At 47.7% G+C, this 12,941-nt stretch overlaps 1 protein-coding gene across 1 annotated transcript in view; it reads right to left on the reverse strand.

The window, feature by feature from the left end:
* The window catches only part of NLRC5 (NLR family CARD domain containing 5), an 85,017-nt gene that overhangs the window by 55,212 nt on the left and 16,864 nt on the right, over positions 1 to 12,941 (reverse strand). The window contains exons 2-5 of the mRNA XM_077751264.1: positions 4,114 to 4,231; positions 2,741 to 3,287; positions 1,041 to 1,347; positions 135 to 194 (exon numbers count right to left, since the gene is read on the reverse strand). Of these exons, the coding sequence (XP_077607390.1) occupies positions 135 to 194; positions 1,041 to 1,335 (355 nt within the window). The 5' untranslated portion in view covers positions 1,336 to 1,347; positions 2,741 to 3,287; positions 4,114 to 4,231. The remainder of the gene's footprint in view (positions 1 to 134; positions 195 to 1,040; positions 1,348 to 2,740; positions 3,288 to 4,113; positions 4,232 to 12,941) is intronic.

A 12,941-nucleotide genomic window follows, 5' to 3' on the forward strand; every position in this document is an offset into this window, starting at 1 on the left:
CAAATGTGTCGGAGGCTGGAGGAGGCTGGTTTAAGGGAAGCAGCTGTGCCCAGCCGCCACCATCCTCCTCCGGGTTGGAGGTGGGGACTTCTCATGCTCAGCAGCCCCTCGTGCTCCGGAGCCCCAGTCCTCACCATGGTGGAGCTGAGATTCAGGTCGGCATTCTTCACCAGCTCCCAGCGGGCTGGGCAACCCTGAAAGAGAGGGGGAGAATGCGACATGGTCTCGGGATGCAGCGGGATGCCCCAGGACCAGCTCTAGCCTGGCGTCTGGCTCAGGGCTCGTCCTTCAGGGTAGGTCCCCAGCAGGGGAGAAATCAAGCGGACCCTCCACGATCTCTGGGGGACGCAACCGGTGAAGGCAGTTGCCGGCAGAAATGTGTACGTATGTGCAGGTCTGTGCACGGACAGGTATGCGCGTGCGTGTCGGCACGCGCACGAGTGCTTTGTGTGTACGCATGTGCGCATGCGCGTGTGATCATACAGGCGCATGCGCACCGTGAAGCCCCCTTGCATCTCCTACGCTCTGCCTTGCGGGAAGTTCTAGGAGTTCTCACTTCCTCCCCAAGAACATTGTTGCCCCTCAGTGTTTTGTTTCCCCACGATGCTGCGTAAGTAGAAGGTGCCTAGAAACATCCACGGAACTGAACGGCATTCAAGGCACCTGCCCCTCGGTAGAGGTCAGAGGGCTCGCCCTGCGAATGCTCCTGACTGTGCTGAAGAAAGAAACGTCTTGAGCATTATGGGCTATTTGGAATTTCTTGGTTGGAAGTAGGCACTGGTCCTTTCTCTCCTTGCATCTTGCCTTTGTAGGCAACTGGGGTGAGGCAGGGTAGAAGGAGGGATCTTCCAGGTCCCCAGCTGATATGGTGAAAATAGGGAATTTACTCTGGAAAGTGCTCAGAAACATAGCATTTTGTTCCTGGCTCGACTGTGTCATCTTTGTGTAACTCAGGTGGGTCCCAGCCTTCCCCTGGCCTCTCTGGCTCCCCGTGACAGGGGGCTGGCTGGCTGCTTTGTGCCTCTTAGGTCTGCCCTTACCATCTCCGTGGCCCCAAGTGCTCAGCAGCAGCACCTCCAGGTCCAGTGGGACATCAAGTTCCATGCACACACAATGGATGAACGCCTGCCAAGTGGCCTGGCCTTGAGTGTGCAGTCTGCTGAGTTGTAGCATGACACCCTGTGTGGCATCCTCGGCCTTGTTCCTGGAGCTCAGGTCCATCTTGGGGAGGAAGAACTTCACCTTGGCATTCAGCCATTCTGGGTCTTTGCTGAGCAGGCTCACGAGCCAGCTCCATAGGTTCTTGGTGCCCAGCTGGAGGCTGTCGGGGTCCATGAGGAGCTGGCTCTGCAGGGATAGGGTAGGCAGGTGAACCAGGGAGCAGATAGGTTGGGGGAGAGGTGAGTTGGGAGGCAGGGGAGTTGAGGACAGGTGAGCTGGGGGGCAGGTGAACAGAAGGACAAGTCAGCCAGAAGGAAGCCAAAGCAGGTAGTCAAGAAACACCTCCCACATCTGGGGCGGGGGGGCGGTACATAGGCAGACAAGTGGCTTCTTCATGGAGTCACAATGACTATGCCCAGTGATTGGTCCCAGAGAACAGTCTGCTTCTTTTCCTTATCCCCCTGACTATGTGTGCCTGCGTCCTGGCTCTGGAATGGTCCAGTTTATCTCCTGCAGATGGTCCCCAAGGATGCTTTATTTTTTCTTGTTTCCATGGACCCGTTTGTGCTGCTGTCTGTCTGAGCTAATAAGCTCATGGCAGGGACAACTAGTTGTCTTCCAAAATCTGTTCTCCTTTTCTTCCTTAGAACCAGAACCCCTGAATATTTCCTGGTCATCTGGAATAGACTATTTCCCAGCTTCCCTTGCAGTTAGAATTAGCCATCTTACTAAGTTTTGGCCAATGGGACATAGAAGTGTTGTACATCCTTCTTTGTTTTTTCCTTGGCTGGAATGTCAACGTGACGGCCAAACTTTGGGCAGCCATATTGGATCATAAGGTGGAAGGCAGTGCAGAGAAGGTGGAAAGTAAGCCTTTCTACCTGTCCTGAACTTCTCTTACATGACAAGGAAATACATGTCTATTTGAAGCACTATTTTTTAGAGCTTTTTCCTACTCAGTGAAATCAAATCCTAGCTAACACAAACCATCTCTCTCTCATTGAGCAACTTCTCCCTTTCTAAACTGGCACTCACAAACAACCTGCTAGTAGGAATACCAATATAAGGCAAGGGGCACTTACACAGCAAAGCTTAAAAAATATGCAGTCCCTTTGATTAGGCAATTCTGTTTCTAGCTCCCTAACCTTAGGAAATCATTACAGGTGTGCATATAATTTTTAATTGCAAAGCTGTTCGCCATAAGATTATTTACATAGATAAACATTGGAAACAACCTGAATGTCCAAAAATTGGGGATTAGTTAACTAATTGGCAGTCCATCAAACAGTGGAGTATGCTGTAACATCTCCAAATGTACTTTCTGGTATTATTTCCTTAACAGTAGCAAACACTAAGGAAGCACATCCTATGTTCTAAGTACACTATGTGTCTCATAATCCCCACAACTATAGAGACCTCACGTCTGAGAAGAGAGGGAGCCTCACCGAGTGTAGCCTTAGCAATTCCCAGAGGCTGGGGCACAGGATTCTGTGTCCTGGGGTTCAGACCACAGCTGTTCCTTTGACTCCCACCCACCAAAGTCCTCTGGGCAAGTGTCCCCAGCCCCCTCTGGCCATACCTTGGCAACTGGACTGATAGTAATAGCTCCTCTTTCAGACACAGAGCTTCAGAATTCATGAAACATGCTCACATCCATGGGGTAGGCACCGATCACCGTCCCCACTGAACAGATGGGAAGACTAAGGCCAAGGAAGGGTAAAGGATGTACCCAAAGCCATATTGCAAGTCCATGGCAGAGCGAAGCTCAGAACTGAGATTTCTTGCCTGTCAGGTCAGTACTTTTCTGAGGCCTTGGAGCCCTAATGGCACCAGACAGGGCTAAGTCCCCAGACTTTGTGTGATCTTGGGAAGAGGTTGTGGTTATGGCCGAGGGCACAGCTTCTTTTCCGGGTTACAGTGTTCAAAGTCCATGATGTCCGTAAAGAAATCGGCCAAGACTACGAGGTGTCAGGTGGAAGTGAGGTGTGCCTGGACGGTATAATTCCTGTGGAAGTCCTTCATCCTCAAATGTGTCTTCCTGCTAGTCTGACAGAACACCTTTATTTCTACCATTAGCGCTCGATCCTCTTGGGGTACAGCATCAAACTCTTCACGGATAACCATCCCTGGAAGAAAAAGCATATTACATTGTTATTGATCATTGAGGTTTCTATGAGAATAGCTTTGGAGACAGAGGATTATAGCAGAAAGATCCTCAGACACAAAGTTTGGAGACTAGCATTCTTGACCCAGCTCTGTAGCTAATTTTCTGTGGCAGGCACTAGGGCTGTTCACAGATATTCTCTTTCTCCTCTTCCTAGGCCCTTGGTAGGATTACACTTCCCTGCTCCCTTGGCATCCGGCATGACTGCAAAACTTGCTTTGGCCAATGAAATACGCTAAAGAATGACACATGTCATGTCCGTGCAGAAGTTTTAAGAGCCAACGCGTGATTCGCAATGCTCCCTCTTTTCCTCTACCACAGGGACGAGTAGGATTCCAGATCTTGGCTGCTCCTTTAGTCTGGGTCCAGCCAGAGGATTTTGGGGAACGGAAGTCCCAGTTGACTGACAATAGACAAGAAGTAGGATCGTGAAATACGTTTTTGTTGTCATAAGCCACGAGGACATGGGCGGTGGTTTGTTACTGGCCTATCCTAGCTGATACACTCATAGTATATAGCCTTAAGCAAGTCTATTCTCTGTCTGGGCTTCAGTCGCACCATCTATAAAATGGGTTGATCAGATGCTATCTCAAAAACCTGATTTTCTGTGTCTGATGATTTTTACTCTCAAGCTGAATGATGGATAAGGGTAGGCTTATTATATCAGGAGCAGCCCAGGGAGGTAAATATGGGTAATCTAGGCAGGGAGCAGTCGGTAGGGAGGAGTAGGGGAGTGAGGGAGTGGATGGGAGGGTAAGGAAGGGGGCAAAGGGTAGAGGGTGACCTACTTGGCCTCCTGGTTCATCCTAGATGTTCGAGGGTGTCCGCAGAGACTGTCTCATGAGTACCTGGGCCAAGTCTTGTGGGAGGAGCTGGATTTTCAGGTTGTTTCCACAGGGCAGGTACCTAAAGAGAGGAGACCGGTGCTCTCCTCAATGTTCCAGATCGCAAGAGGAATGCTGTGTGGAAGGCACCAGCCCTGACCCCTCCTCTGGAGACACCTCTGAGGTGTTCGACCCAGATATCTCGTCCTTCCGCAGCCACAGCTCCTTTTATCCCTGGATTGTGCCCAGCCCAACCCTCTCCGGTGCCACCTCCTACCTCCTGTGGCCCAGAGGGTGCCCCTCCCTCTCCCCCAACTTGGACATTCACCTCACAGTGACTTGTGGCATCAGAGTGTACCCTTCAAATCCAGCAGACTTAGGACAGCCAATTCATTTGGATGAAAAAGGAGTAATTCTCACCACAGATGCCAACTTCCTTTCCTAGTAAACTCCCAAAAGGGTAAGATTTGCAGTTTTCTTTCTTACTACATTTGAAGTAGTTTTTAGGCAGTCGAGAGTAAAACCTTCCTCTTCCTGAGAAAACCCAGAGGCATTGACCGCTGCCTCACCAAGAACACAATGAAATGACACGGTGGTGCAGAAGCCTTACAGAGATACTTGTCTAAAATACAGGATGGGCGAGAAGAAAGGAGGCTGAAAAGTACACGGAAGAAAGGAAGTAAGGCAGAAGAGCAGTGTGTGCACTGACAGTGTGTCTGTGAAGTGAGGACTGTAACCACCAAGCCCAGGGGGTTCAGTAAATCCACATAAATATGGCACCTTCTCACATAGTAAAGGTAAGTAACCAGAGGGCCGCCTGGGTGGCTCAGTCGGGGAAGCTTTAGACTTCAGCTCAGGTCATGAGCTCACGGTTCATGGGTTGGAGCCCCACATAGGGCTCCCTGCTGACAGCACAGAGCCCGCTTCAGATCCTCGGTGGCCCCCTCTCTCTGCCCCCCTCTGCTCATTCTGTCTCTCTCAAAATAAATAAATAAACTTTAAAAAATCTTAAAAAAAAAAGGTAACTAGACAGGTCTGTGTTCCCCCCACACCCCATTTATGTGTTAAAGCCCAAATTCCAAGTGACTGTATTTGGTGGCGGGGCCTCTGGTCCTTGGGTCACGAGGACGGAGCCCTCATGATGGGTTCAGGGAGCTTGCAGGAAGAGGCAGAGAAGGCCTGTTTCCTCTCTGGTCCCTGCCACACACGGATACAAGGAGAGGGTGGCCATCTACAAAGGAAGGGTGCCCCGCTACCTGATCTGTTGCCACCTCGCTCTTGGGACTTCCCATTCTCCAGAGCTGTGAGAAGTAATGTCTGGTGTGTAAGCCACCCGGCCTAGGGTGTTTGGTTATAGCCAAAATGACTAAGACAAACCTGCCTGTGGCCACAGAAAGTAAAAGGAAAAAAAAAATACCCTCTAAGTAAATACGTAGATTTAAGGCAGTACTACTTAAATTACAGCAGGACACTTCGGATAGCTGGATAAAGCTATAACAGTCCTTCTAGATGCTGGTGAGGATGTGGAGAAACGGGCACTGCTGGTGGGAATGTAAACTGGTGCAGCCCCTCTGGAAAACAGTGTGGAGGTTTCTCAAAAAATTAACAATAGAACTTCCCTAGGACCCAGCAATAGCACTGCTAGGAATTTACCCAAGGGATACAGGAGTGCTGATGCATAGGAGCACATGTACCCCAATGTTCATAGCAGCACTCTCAACAATAGCTAAAACATGGAAAGAGCCTAAGTGTCCATCAATGGACAAATGGATCAAGATGTGGTCTGTCTATACGATGGAATACTACATGGCAATGAGAAAGAATGAAATCCGGCCATGTGTAGCAACATGGATGGACCTTGAGGATGTTATGCTGAGCGAAATAAGTCAGGCAGAGAAGGACAAATACCATACGTTTGCACATATAGGAGGATTAGGAGGAACTTAACAGAGGACTGTGGGGGAGAAGAAGAGGGGAAGTAGCGGGGGAGAGAGAGGGAAGAAAACCATGAGAGACTCTTGAATGCTGAGAACAAACTGAGGACTGATGGGTATGGGGGGGAGGGGAAGGGGGTGATGGGCATGGAGGAGGGCACTTGTTGGGATGAGCACTGGGTGTTATATGGAAACCAACTTGACAATAAACTATTAAAAAAAAAAACTATAACAGGGGCGCCTGGGTGGCTTAGTCAGTTAAGCATCCAACTTTCGCTTAGGTCACGATCTCGCGGTTCGTGGGTTCGAGCCCCGCATCGGGCTCTGTCCTCTCAGCTAGCTCAGAGCCTGGAGCCTGTTTCAGATTCTGTGTCTCCCTCTCTCTCTGACCCTCCCCTGCTCACACTGTCCCTCTCTCCTAGAAATAAATAAAACACTGAAAAAAAACAACAACAAAAAACTATAACAGTCCTTTAGAGGAAAATGGGCAGACACAAGTGTTCATACGCCTTCCTTAAATATTTTGTAATAAACATTTTGTAATAAACATATTAGATAAAACAAGAAAAAAAATGAAGGCAGTTATATCAAAGACTATTTGTTGGGAGAGGCAGGCAATAATGGTGAGGCTTCCAGACCTCATAAAGCATCTTACATAATGCCTATCATTAAAGCTTTATGGAATGGTATTAAAAATAAAAAAAAAAACTGGCCAAAGGAATGGAATCACATTGGCTTCACGCTCACTTAAAACTCACCAGTTAACCAACGGTGTTAAGAGAAGACATATGGGAAAATACATGGTATTAACACACATGGTAATACAAGTGGCTCAAATTTAAGGAATTGGTTTTTAATTACATAATTAAATTAAAATGTGCTGTATGGAAATCAGGTGCCATTTCACACACCCCGTCCCCCCGAATGGCCATAGTGAGAGAATCGACCGTACAAGTGAGGATGAGGAGAAATGGGAATGTCAGATGTGAAAGGGGTGCCCACTTTGGAAAACAGTGTGGCAGGTGCTTAAAATGTTCCCCCCAGAGTTACCACATTAGTTAGCCCAGCAATTTCACTCCTACATCTCTCTCCGGCAGACACGAAAGCAGACATTCACACGGAAACGTGCAAACAAATGTTTGTTATCCGTAATAGCCCGGCAGTGAAAGCAATGCCAGTGTCCAAAAGCTCATGAATGGAGAAGCAAAATATAGTACGTGTATACAGTGTCATATGATTCAGCAACGAAAAGGAGCAAAGTACAGATCCACGCTACAAGGAGGAACCATAAAAATGTTACGTGTTATGCCGAGCGAAAAAAGCTCCAAAGTATATCATTATAAGTAGGTCCAAATGTGTGTGTATTTGCATATGCAGAGACCCACTCTAGGCCTACACAACAGATTGGTGACAGGCCTTCGTCTGGGGAGGGGACGCAGGGGACGCAAGCAAAGGGGAGCCCTTTATGCTGTACTCTTTTGGACCATGGTTACATTCAAACTTTTTAAAAACATTTTTTTAATGTTTATTGATTTCGAGAGAGAGTGAGCGGGAGAGAGATCGTGACCTGAGCCAAAGTTGGACACTTAACCGACTGAGCCACCTAGGCGCCCCTCAAACTTTTTCATAGGCACATTTTTATAAAAGAAAAAAACCCATAAAGGCATTTACATTAAAAATGAGAGTAGACATTTCCCCAATCTGTAAGGAAGATAAATACATGGTGATATGAGCACAGGAAATTATCAGTGTTGGCTCGTAGAAATAGAAGTTCCCTCCATAATGTTAAGTAATAAAACTCAAATAGAAATAGGAGGGCAAGCCAAAAGGATAAACACATGCATTAAGAATGACAGAGAGAGGCTAAAAATTCAAATTAAAAAGTGATTTGTACATACAGAGGACACATTTTCTTCTATGTTTTAGTTGAACATTTGCGTGTGTGTTATGGGGACCAAATGCCATGTTCAATGGAAAAGGGGTTGAAAGAACTGAACATTCAGCATAGAGAATATGTGCTCAATGCCAGACAAGGGCTTTCGGCCTCAGCTGTCTCAATTCTCACAGCTGTGCCTCCTGGATGCCCTGTATGCATTTACAAATGTCCCCAGCCCAAAATGGCAATCCTGACCTCCCTCTCCCCCTCCCAAACTGCCTGCGTCTACCACCACCGTCCCCAGGTCAGTGAAGGACGACCTCCTGCTTCCTCGAGCTCAGGCCAAAGATGGGAACCTGGCACCGCCATGTCTCACCTGGATTCCTGCACCAGGAGACCCTGGGTGTCTCTACCCTGCCCCAACATCCTCCACGGAGGGCCGGAGTGTCACTGTCAAACTGTGACCCACAGCAGGTGCCTTGGGCACGCTGAGCCGCCTCCCTCACCCCGAGTGAAAGCCAGAGTCCTTTTCAATGCTGTTCAAATAGTTTGAACAGGTAAAAAACAAAAATCAAACTTGACAACTTAAAATTTTCACTTGACACTTTTTTTTTATTAACTTTTGGCACTTGATGTTTTTGTGAGAAAATTGTTCATTTTGCCAAGAATGTTTGAACTTTAATAGAGCGCACAGTTGCAGATGATATTTTCCTATACTTAGAAATCTTATATTTTCACACTTAATTTAGTTTATTTTGCTTTGTCTTTTTCCCCTTATTAGATGGGCCAGCAGCCGGTATCTCTTATGTGTTTCATTTTCATTTATTAATTCTGTAGAACTTTTTCTTTTTTCATTTTATAATTTTTTAATGTCCTGACTTATCTTCCCTGATTTATTGAGAGTGTTAACTTGTTAAGCTTACGGGTTAGTTGATCGCTTAAATCAGTTCTAGTCTTTTCATTTTAAAACATAGTAAGAAAACACTTTTGGCAAACTTCCATAAATTTATGTCAGGTTTATGTCATGTTTGCATCATGTTACTAGTAGATTTTAATTCTGAACTGAGTCATTTAATAGAGGAGTGAGTTATTTTTTGAACCTTGCCATTAATTTTTTGTTTTACTGTACCGTGCAAAGGATAAGTTCTATGCAATTTCTGCTTAGGGAAATATGTTGAAATTTTCCTTTTTTGCTTGGCATATGACAAATTTTAAAATATTCCATGACATTTAAAAAGTTATTCTTTTTCAATAAATATGGATTTCTGTCCCTCAAATTATGCCAAAATCAAGTCTAGATGAGCCCAAAATTTAAATGTAAGAAGTTAAGTCATAAAGGTACAAGTGTTCAATTTACAATTCATGAAGCTCTACGTTGAATTTTCTGCACTTTTTCCTATGTGCTAGATTTCACAACGAAGAAGTTAAAAACATTTAAAAAAAATTTTTTTAAATGTTTTTATTTTATTTTTGAGAGAGAGAGACAGAGTGTGAGCAGGGGAGGGGCAGAGAGAGAGGGAAATACAGAATGTGAAGCAGGCTCCAGGCTTCAAGCTGTCAGCACAGAGCCCAACATGGGGCTCAAACTCATGGACCTTGAGATCATGACCTGACCCAAAGTCATATGCTTAACTGACTGAACCACCCAGGCGCCCCAGAAGTTAAAATTTTTTTAAGTGCTGGAAAAACACATGGGGAAAAGCCCCCCAAAATAATTTCAGAGTGGAGACGGTCTAGCTGAGCATGACACAAAACTCAGACACCATGAAAGAAAAACGGAATGAAATTGATCAGATACAAATTAGAACTTTTGTGTTGCCAAAGAACGTAGCAAATAAAGTGAAAAGACAAATTAAAAACTGGAAAAGAGATCTGCAAGTTATCAGAAACTGAATATTTTTAATATATCGGGAGTTACTGCAGATCAGTAAGAAAAAGACCAATGCAGCTGACAGAACAGCGGGCAAGACCACGAACCGTTTACCATGAAGGAAATATAAATAGTTCTTGAGCACTTATGAAAAGATGTTCCACTTCACAGGAAATGAAAGAGATACATGTTAAAACTAAGAGATGTACCGTTTTCCAGCTCTTAGATTGTCAAATTAGAGAGCTGGCAAGGTTGTGAATTAATAGGCATTTTGATGCACTGCTAATGGGGGTGTGCACCAGTACAACTTTATCTGTGAACATTTCAAATGCCACATAACCATACCCAGCAATCCCATGCCCAGGCACTTAGCTTGCATGTATATTCATGATGTGCCAAATAACCTATGTTCAGGAATACTTAATGAACCCTTGTTTATAACCGCAAAAGTTTCAAAAAACCCTAACTGTCCATTGAAAAGACACTGGTTACATTGTGGCACATCCACACGACAATGGAATTCCACGCAGCCATTAAAAGGGAAGAGGCTGAGGGACGTGGGATGACACGGAACAGTGTTCATATCATGCGTGCAGCCAGAGCTATCGCTAACCCTCAGCTCCCGTCTGGCCTCATTTCTGTCTAAACCTCCTATCAGCTGCCCACCACGTCCCAGATAAAAGTTACAGTATGTTAATATGCCTGCCACAAAGTCGTGCACATCAGGCGGCCAGGAAAGGTTCAAAGTATGAATAAATAAATGGTCCCTCTCCATGTGGCCGCTGGCTACCCCCCGGCCCTCTCACACACCTGCTGCCCTGCCCATGGGACAGTGCCCACAGCCCTGGCTCCCCATCCTCCCACTTGGAGCACATGACTTCCTCTGCCTGCAGTGCCCTTCCTATTTCTTCTCACCTGTGCAACCCCTCCTTCTGGATCTGGCTCAACTCCTGCTCCCTTCTCCGGAAAGCCTTCCTGCCTGCCTTCCCAGACCTCGTCATGCCCCCCCGCCCCCAGGCTTCACCCCTTAGTGTGCTCTTCTTTTTCCTCCACCGCACATCTCGTGCACTGCCATTTTCTCTTGGCCCACCAACTTCCTTCTGCATGTTGGCAGTACTTTGAGGGCAGGGGCAGGGCCCGATTCCAGATAAGAGCAGACACGTTGCACCAGGGCCCTAGATTTGAATCCCTACTCGTTACCAGCTGTGTGGCTTTGGTAAGATTAGTCTCTTGCTGCCTCAGTTTCACCATCTGCAAAATGGGGATGTTGTAGATCAAGCTTCTAGAAGCGGCGCCCAAGACAAGAGGGTTCCCTGCAAAAGTTACATACTGAGAAGGTAAGGGAAGTCTGGCTTCAGCCTGACATGTGGGGCCGGACGGGGTGGGAGGAGCTCTGGAATGTGATCCTGTTAAGAGGCAAGGAGGCTGGGCCATATCAGTCAGTCATTGGCTATGGGTCATGCCCATTGGGTGGGGGAGAGAGGCATCTCTGTATGAAGTAATTCCTATTGGCCAAGGGCAATCCTTCCAGAAGGTGCTGATGTTGGTGGCCTAGGACCACAGTGGGTGGGGGGTGGGTGCACTGGCTGGCTAGGGGTGGAGCAGGTGAGTGAGAGGAGACAACAGGGTCTGTGATGGGAGTACTAACAGCTACCAGGCAAGGTCATTGGGAGACGAAGCAGGAAAAATCCCTGACATGGCTTCTGGCCCCCTAGAAAGAGTTGAGACATGTTAGCTATGATTCCAAGTGGTGGTGCTGTTTCCTCCGTAGTCCCGGCCCCTAGTGCAGGGTACAGGGAAGGAAGGGAGGGGTGGCAAAGAGGACATGGCTTGAGTCATAGGTTTATGATCCATGTTCCTTTGGCTTCTTGCCTCTTCCTGATTCCCCAGGCTTGGATTACAGGGGAGCACCCAGGAGGCTGCGTGGAAAGGGGAAGCAGGGGCTGATGGGTCCACTGGCTTGTTGGGTCCCGTCTCCTCGTCTCTACCAGGGAGTTCCCACCTCCCTTCCTTGTGCCCGGGGCTGGTGGGGAGGGTCAGGCCGAGGAGAAGGGCCCGTGGGAGGTCAGAAGCCCCATCCGCATAGCACCGGCGGCCCTGGGTTCTGCCCCTGGCTCCTGGGCCCCGGGTGGGAGAAGACAGGATGGAAGGGGGAGGCTGAGGACGGCCAGTGGGGAGGGACGGACAGAGGTAAAAAGGGTTTGGCTTTAAGCTCAGCACCAGAAAGGCTGTGGTTGGTGGGGTCACAGGAAATGCACCCTCTGTCAGGGCAGGAATCTTAGCCACTTGGACAGAAATATCCCGCAAACGAAAAAGAAAAATGCCGCTGAAGTTGGCTTCTCAGGACTGAGTGCACAGTCAGGCCTGGGGACCCTGGGATGGAGCAGACCCACAGAGGCGCTCAAGCCCTCTCAGAATGCCCCATGCCAAGCCCTGCAAGGGGTGATGACAGAGATCTGGGCCTCTGCCTTCCCTGAAGGTGGTTGGTTACAGTCTAAGGCTTCAGAGGATGCCTGAGCCTGGGTGCATGTGGGGTCCATGCTAGGCCCATTTTATAGACGGGGAGACTGAGGCCCTGAGAGGGGAGGCTTTGCAAATAAGAAGCAGAGGCAGGGCCAGACTGACCCAGTGTGCTCTTTCTAGAAGGCTGATGCAGCCCCACCCTAGGAATGGCCCTCTTTTCACTGGAAGGCTCCATGGGGGGACACCTTCAGAAAGATGTCAGCACAAGGGGCACCTGGGTGGCTCAGTTGGTAGGGTGTCCAACTTTGGCTCAGGTCATGATCTCGAAGTTCATGAGTCTGAGCACTGTGTTGGGCTCTGTGCTGACAGCTCAGAGGCTGGAGCCTGCTTCAGATTCTGTGTCTCTCTGCCTTTCCCCCCCATCCTCAGAAATAAATAAATATTAAAAAAAAAAAAAAAAAAAAGAAGGAAGTTAGCAGCCATTTCCTCCCTTAACCACAAAAGCCATTGGAACAGGCAAGGGGGGTCCTTGACACAGCACATTTCCATGGGGGGGGCGGGTTGAGGATGTGGGGGTGACAGTTCTTTGAAAACCATCATCTGCACTATCCTCAAAATGTCCAGGTCCTCCAGGACTTAAACTCAGTTA

The sequence above is a fragment of the Crocuta crocuta genome, unplaced genomic scaffold, assembly GCF_008692635.1.
Source record: "Crocuta crocuta isolate KB4526 unplaced genomic scaffold, BGI_CrCroc_1.0 scaffold124, whole genome shotgun sequence".
Taxonomy (NCBI): Eukaryota; Metazoa; Chordata; class Mammalia; order Carnivora; family Hyaenidae; genus Crocuta; species Crocuta crocuta.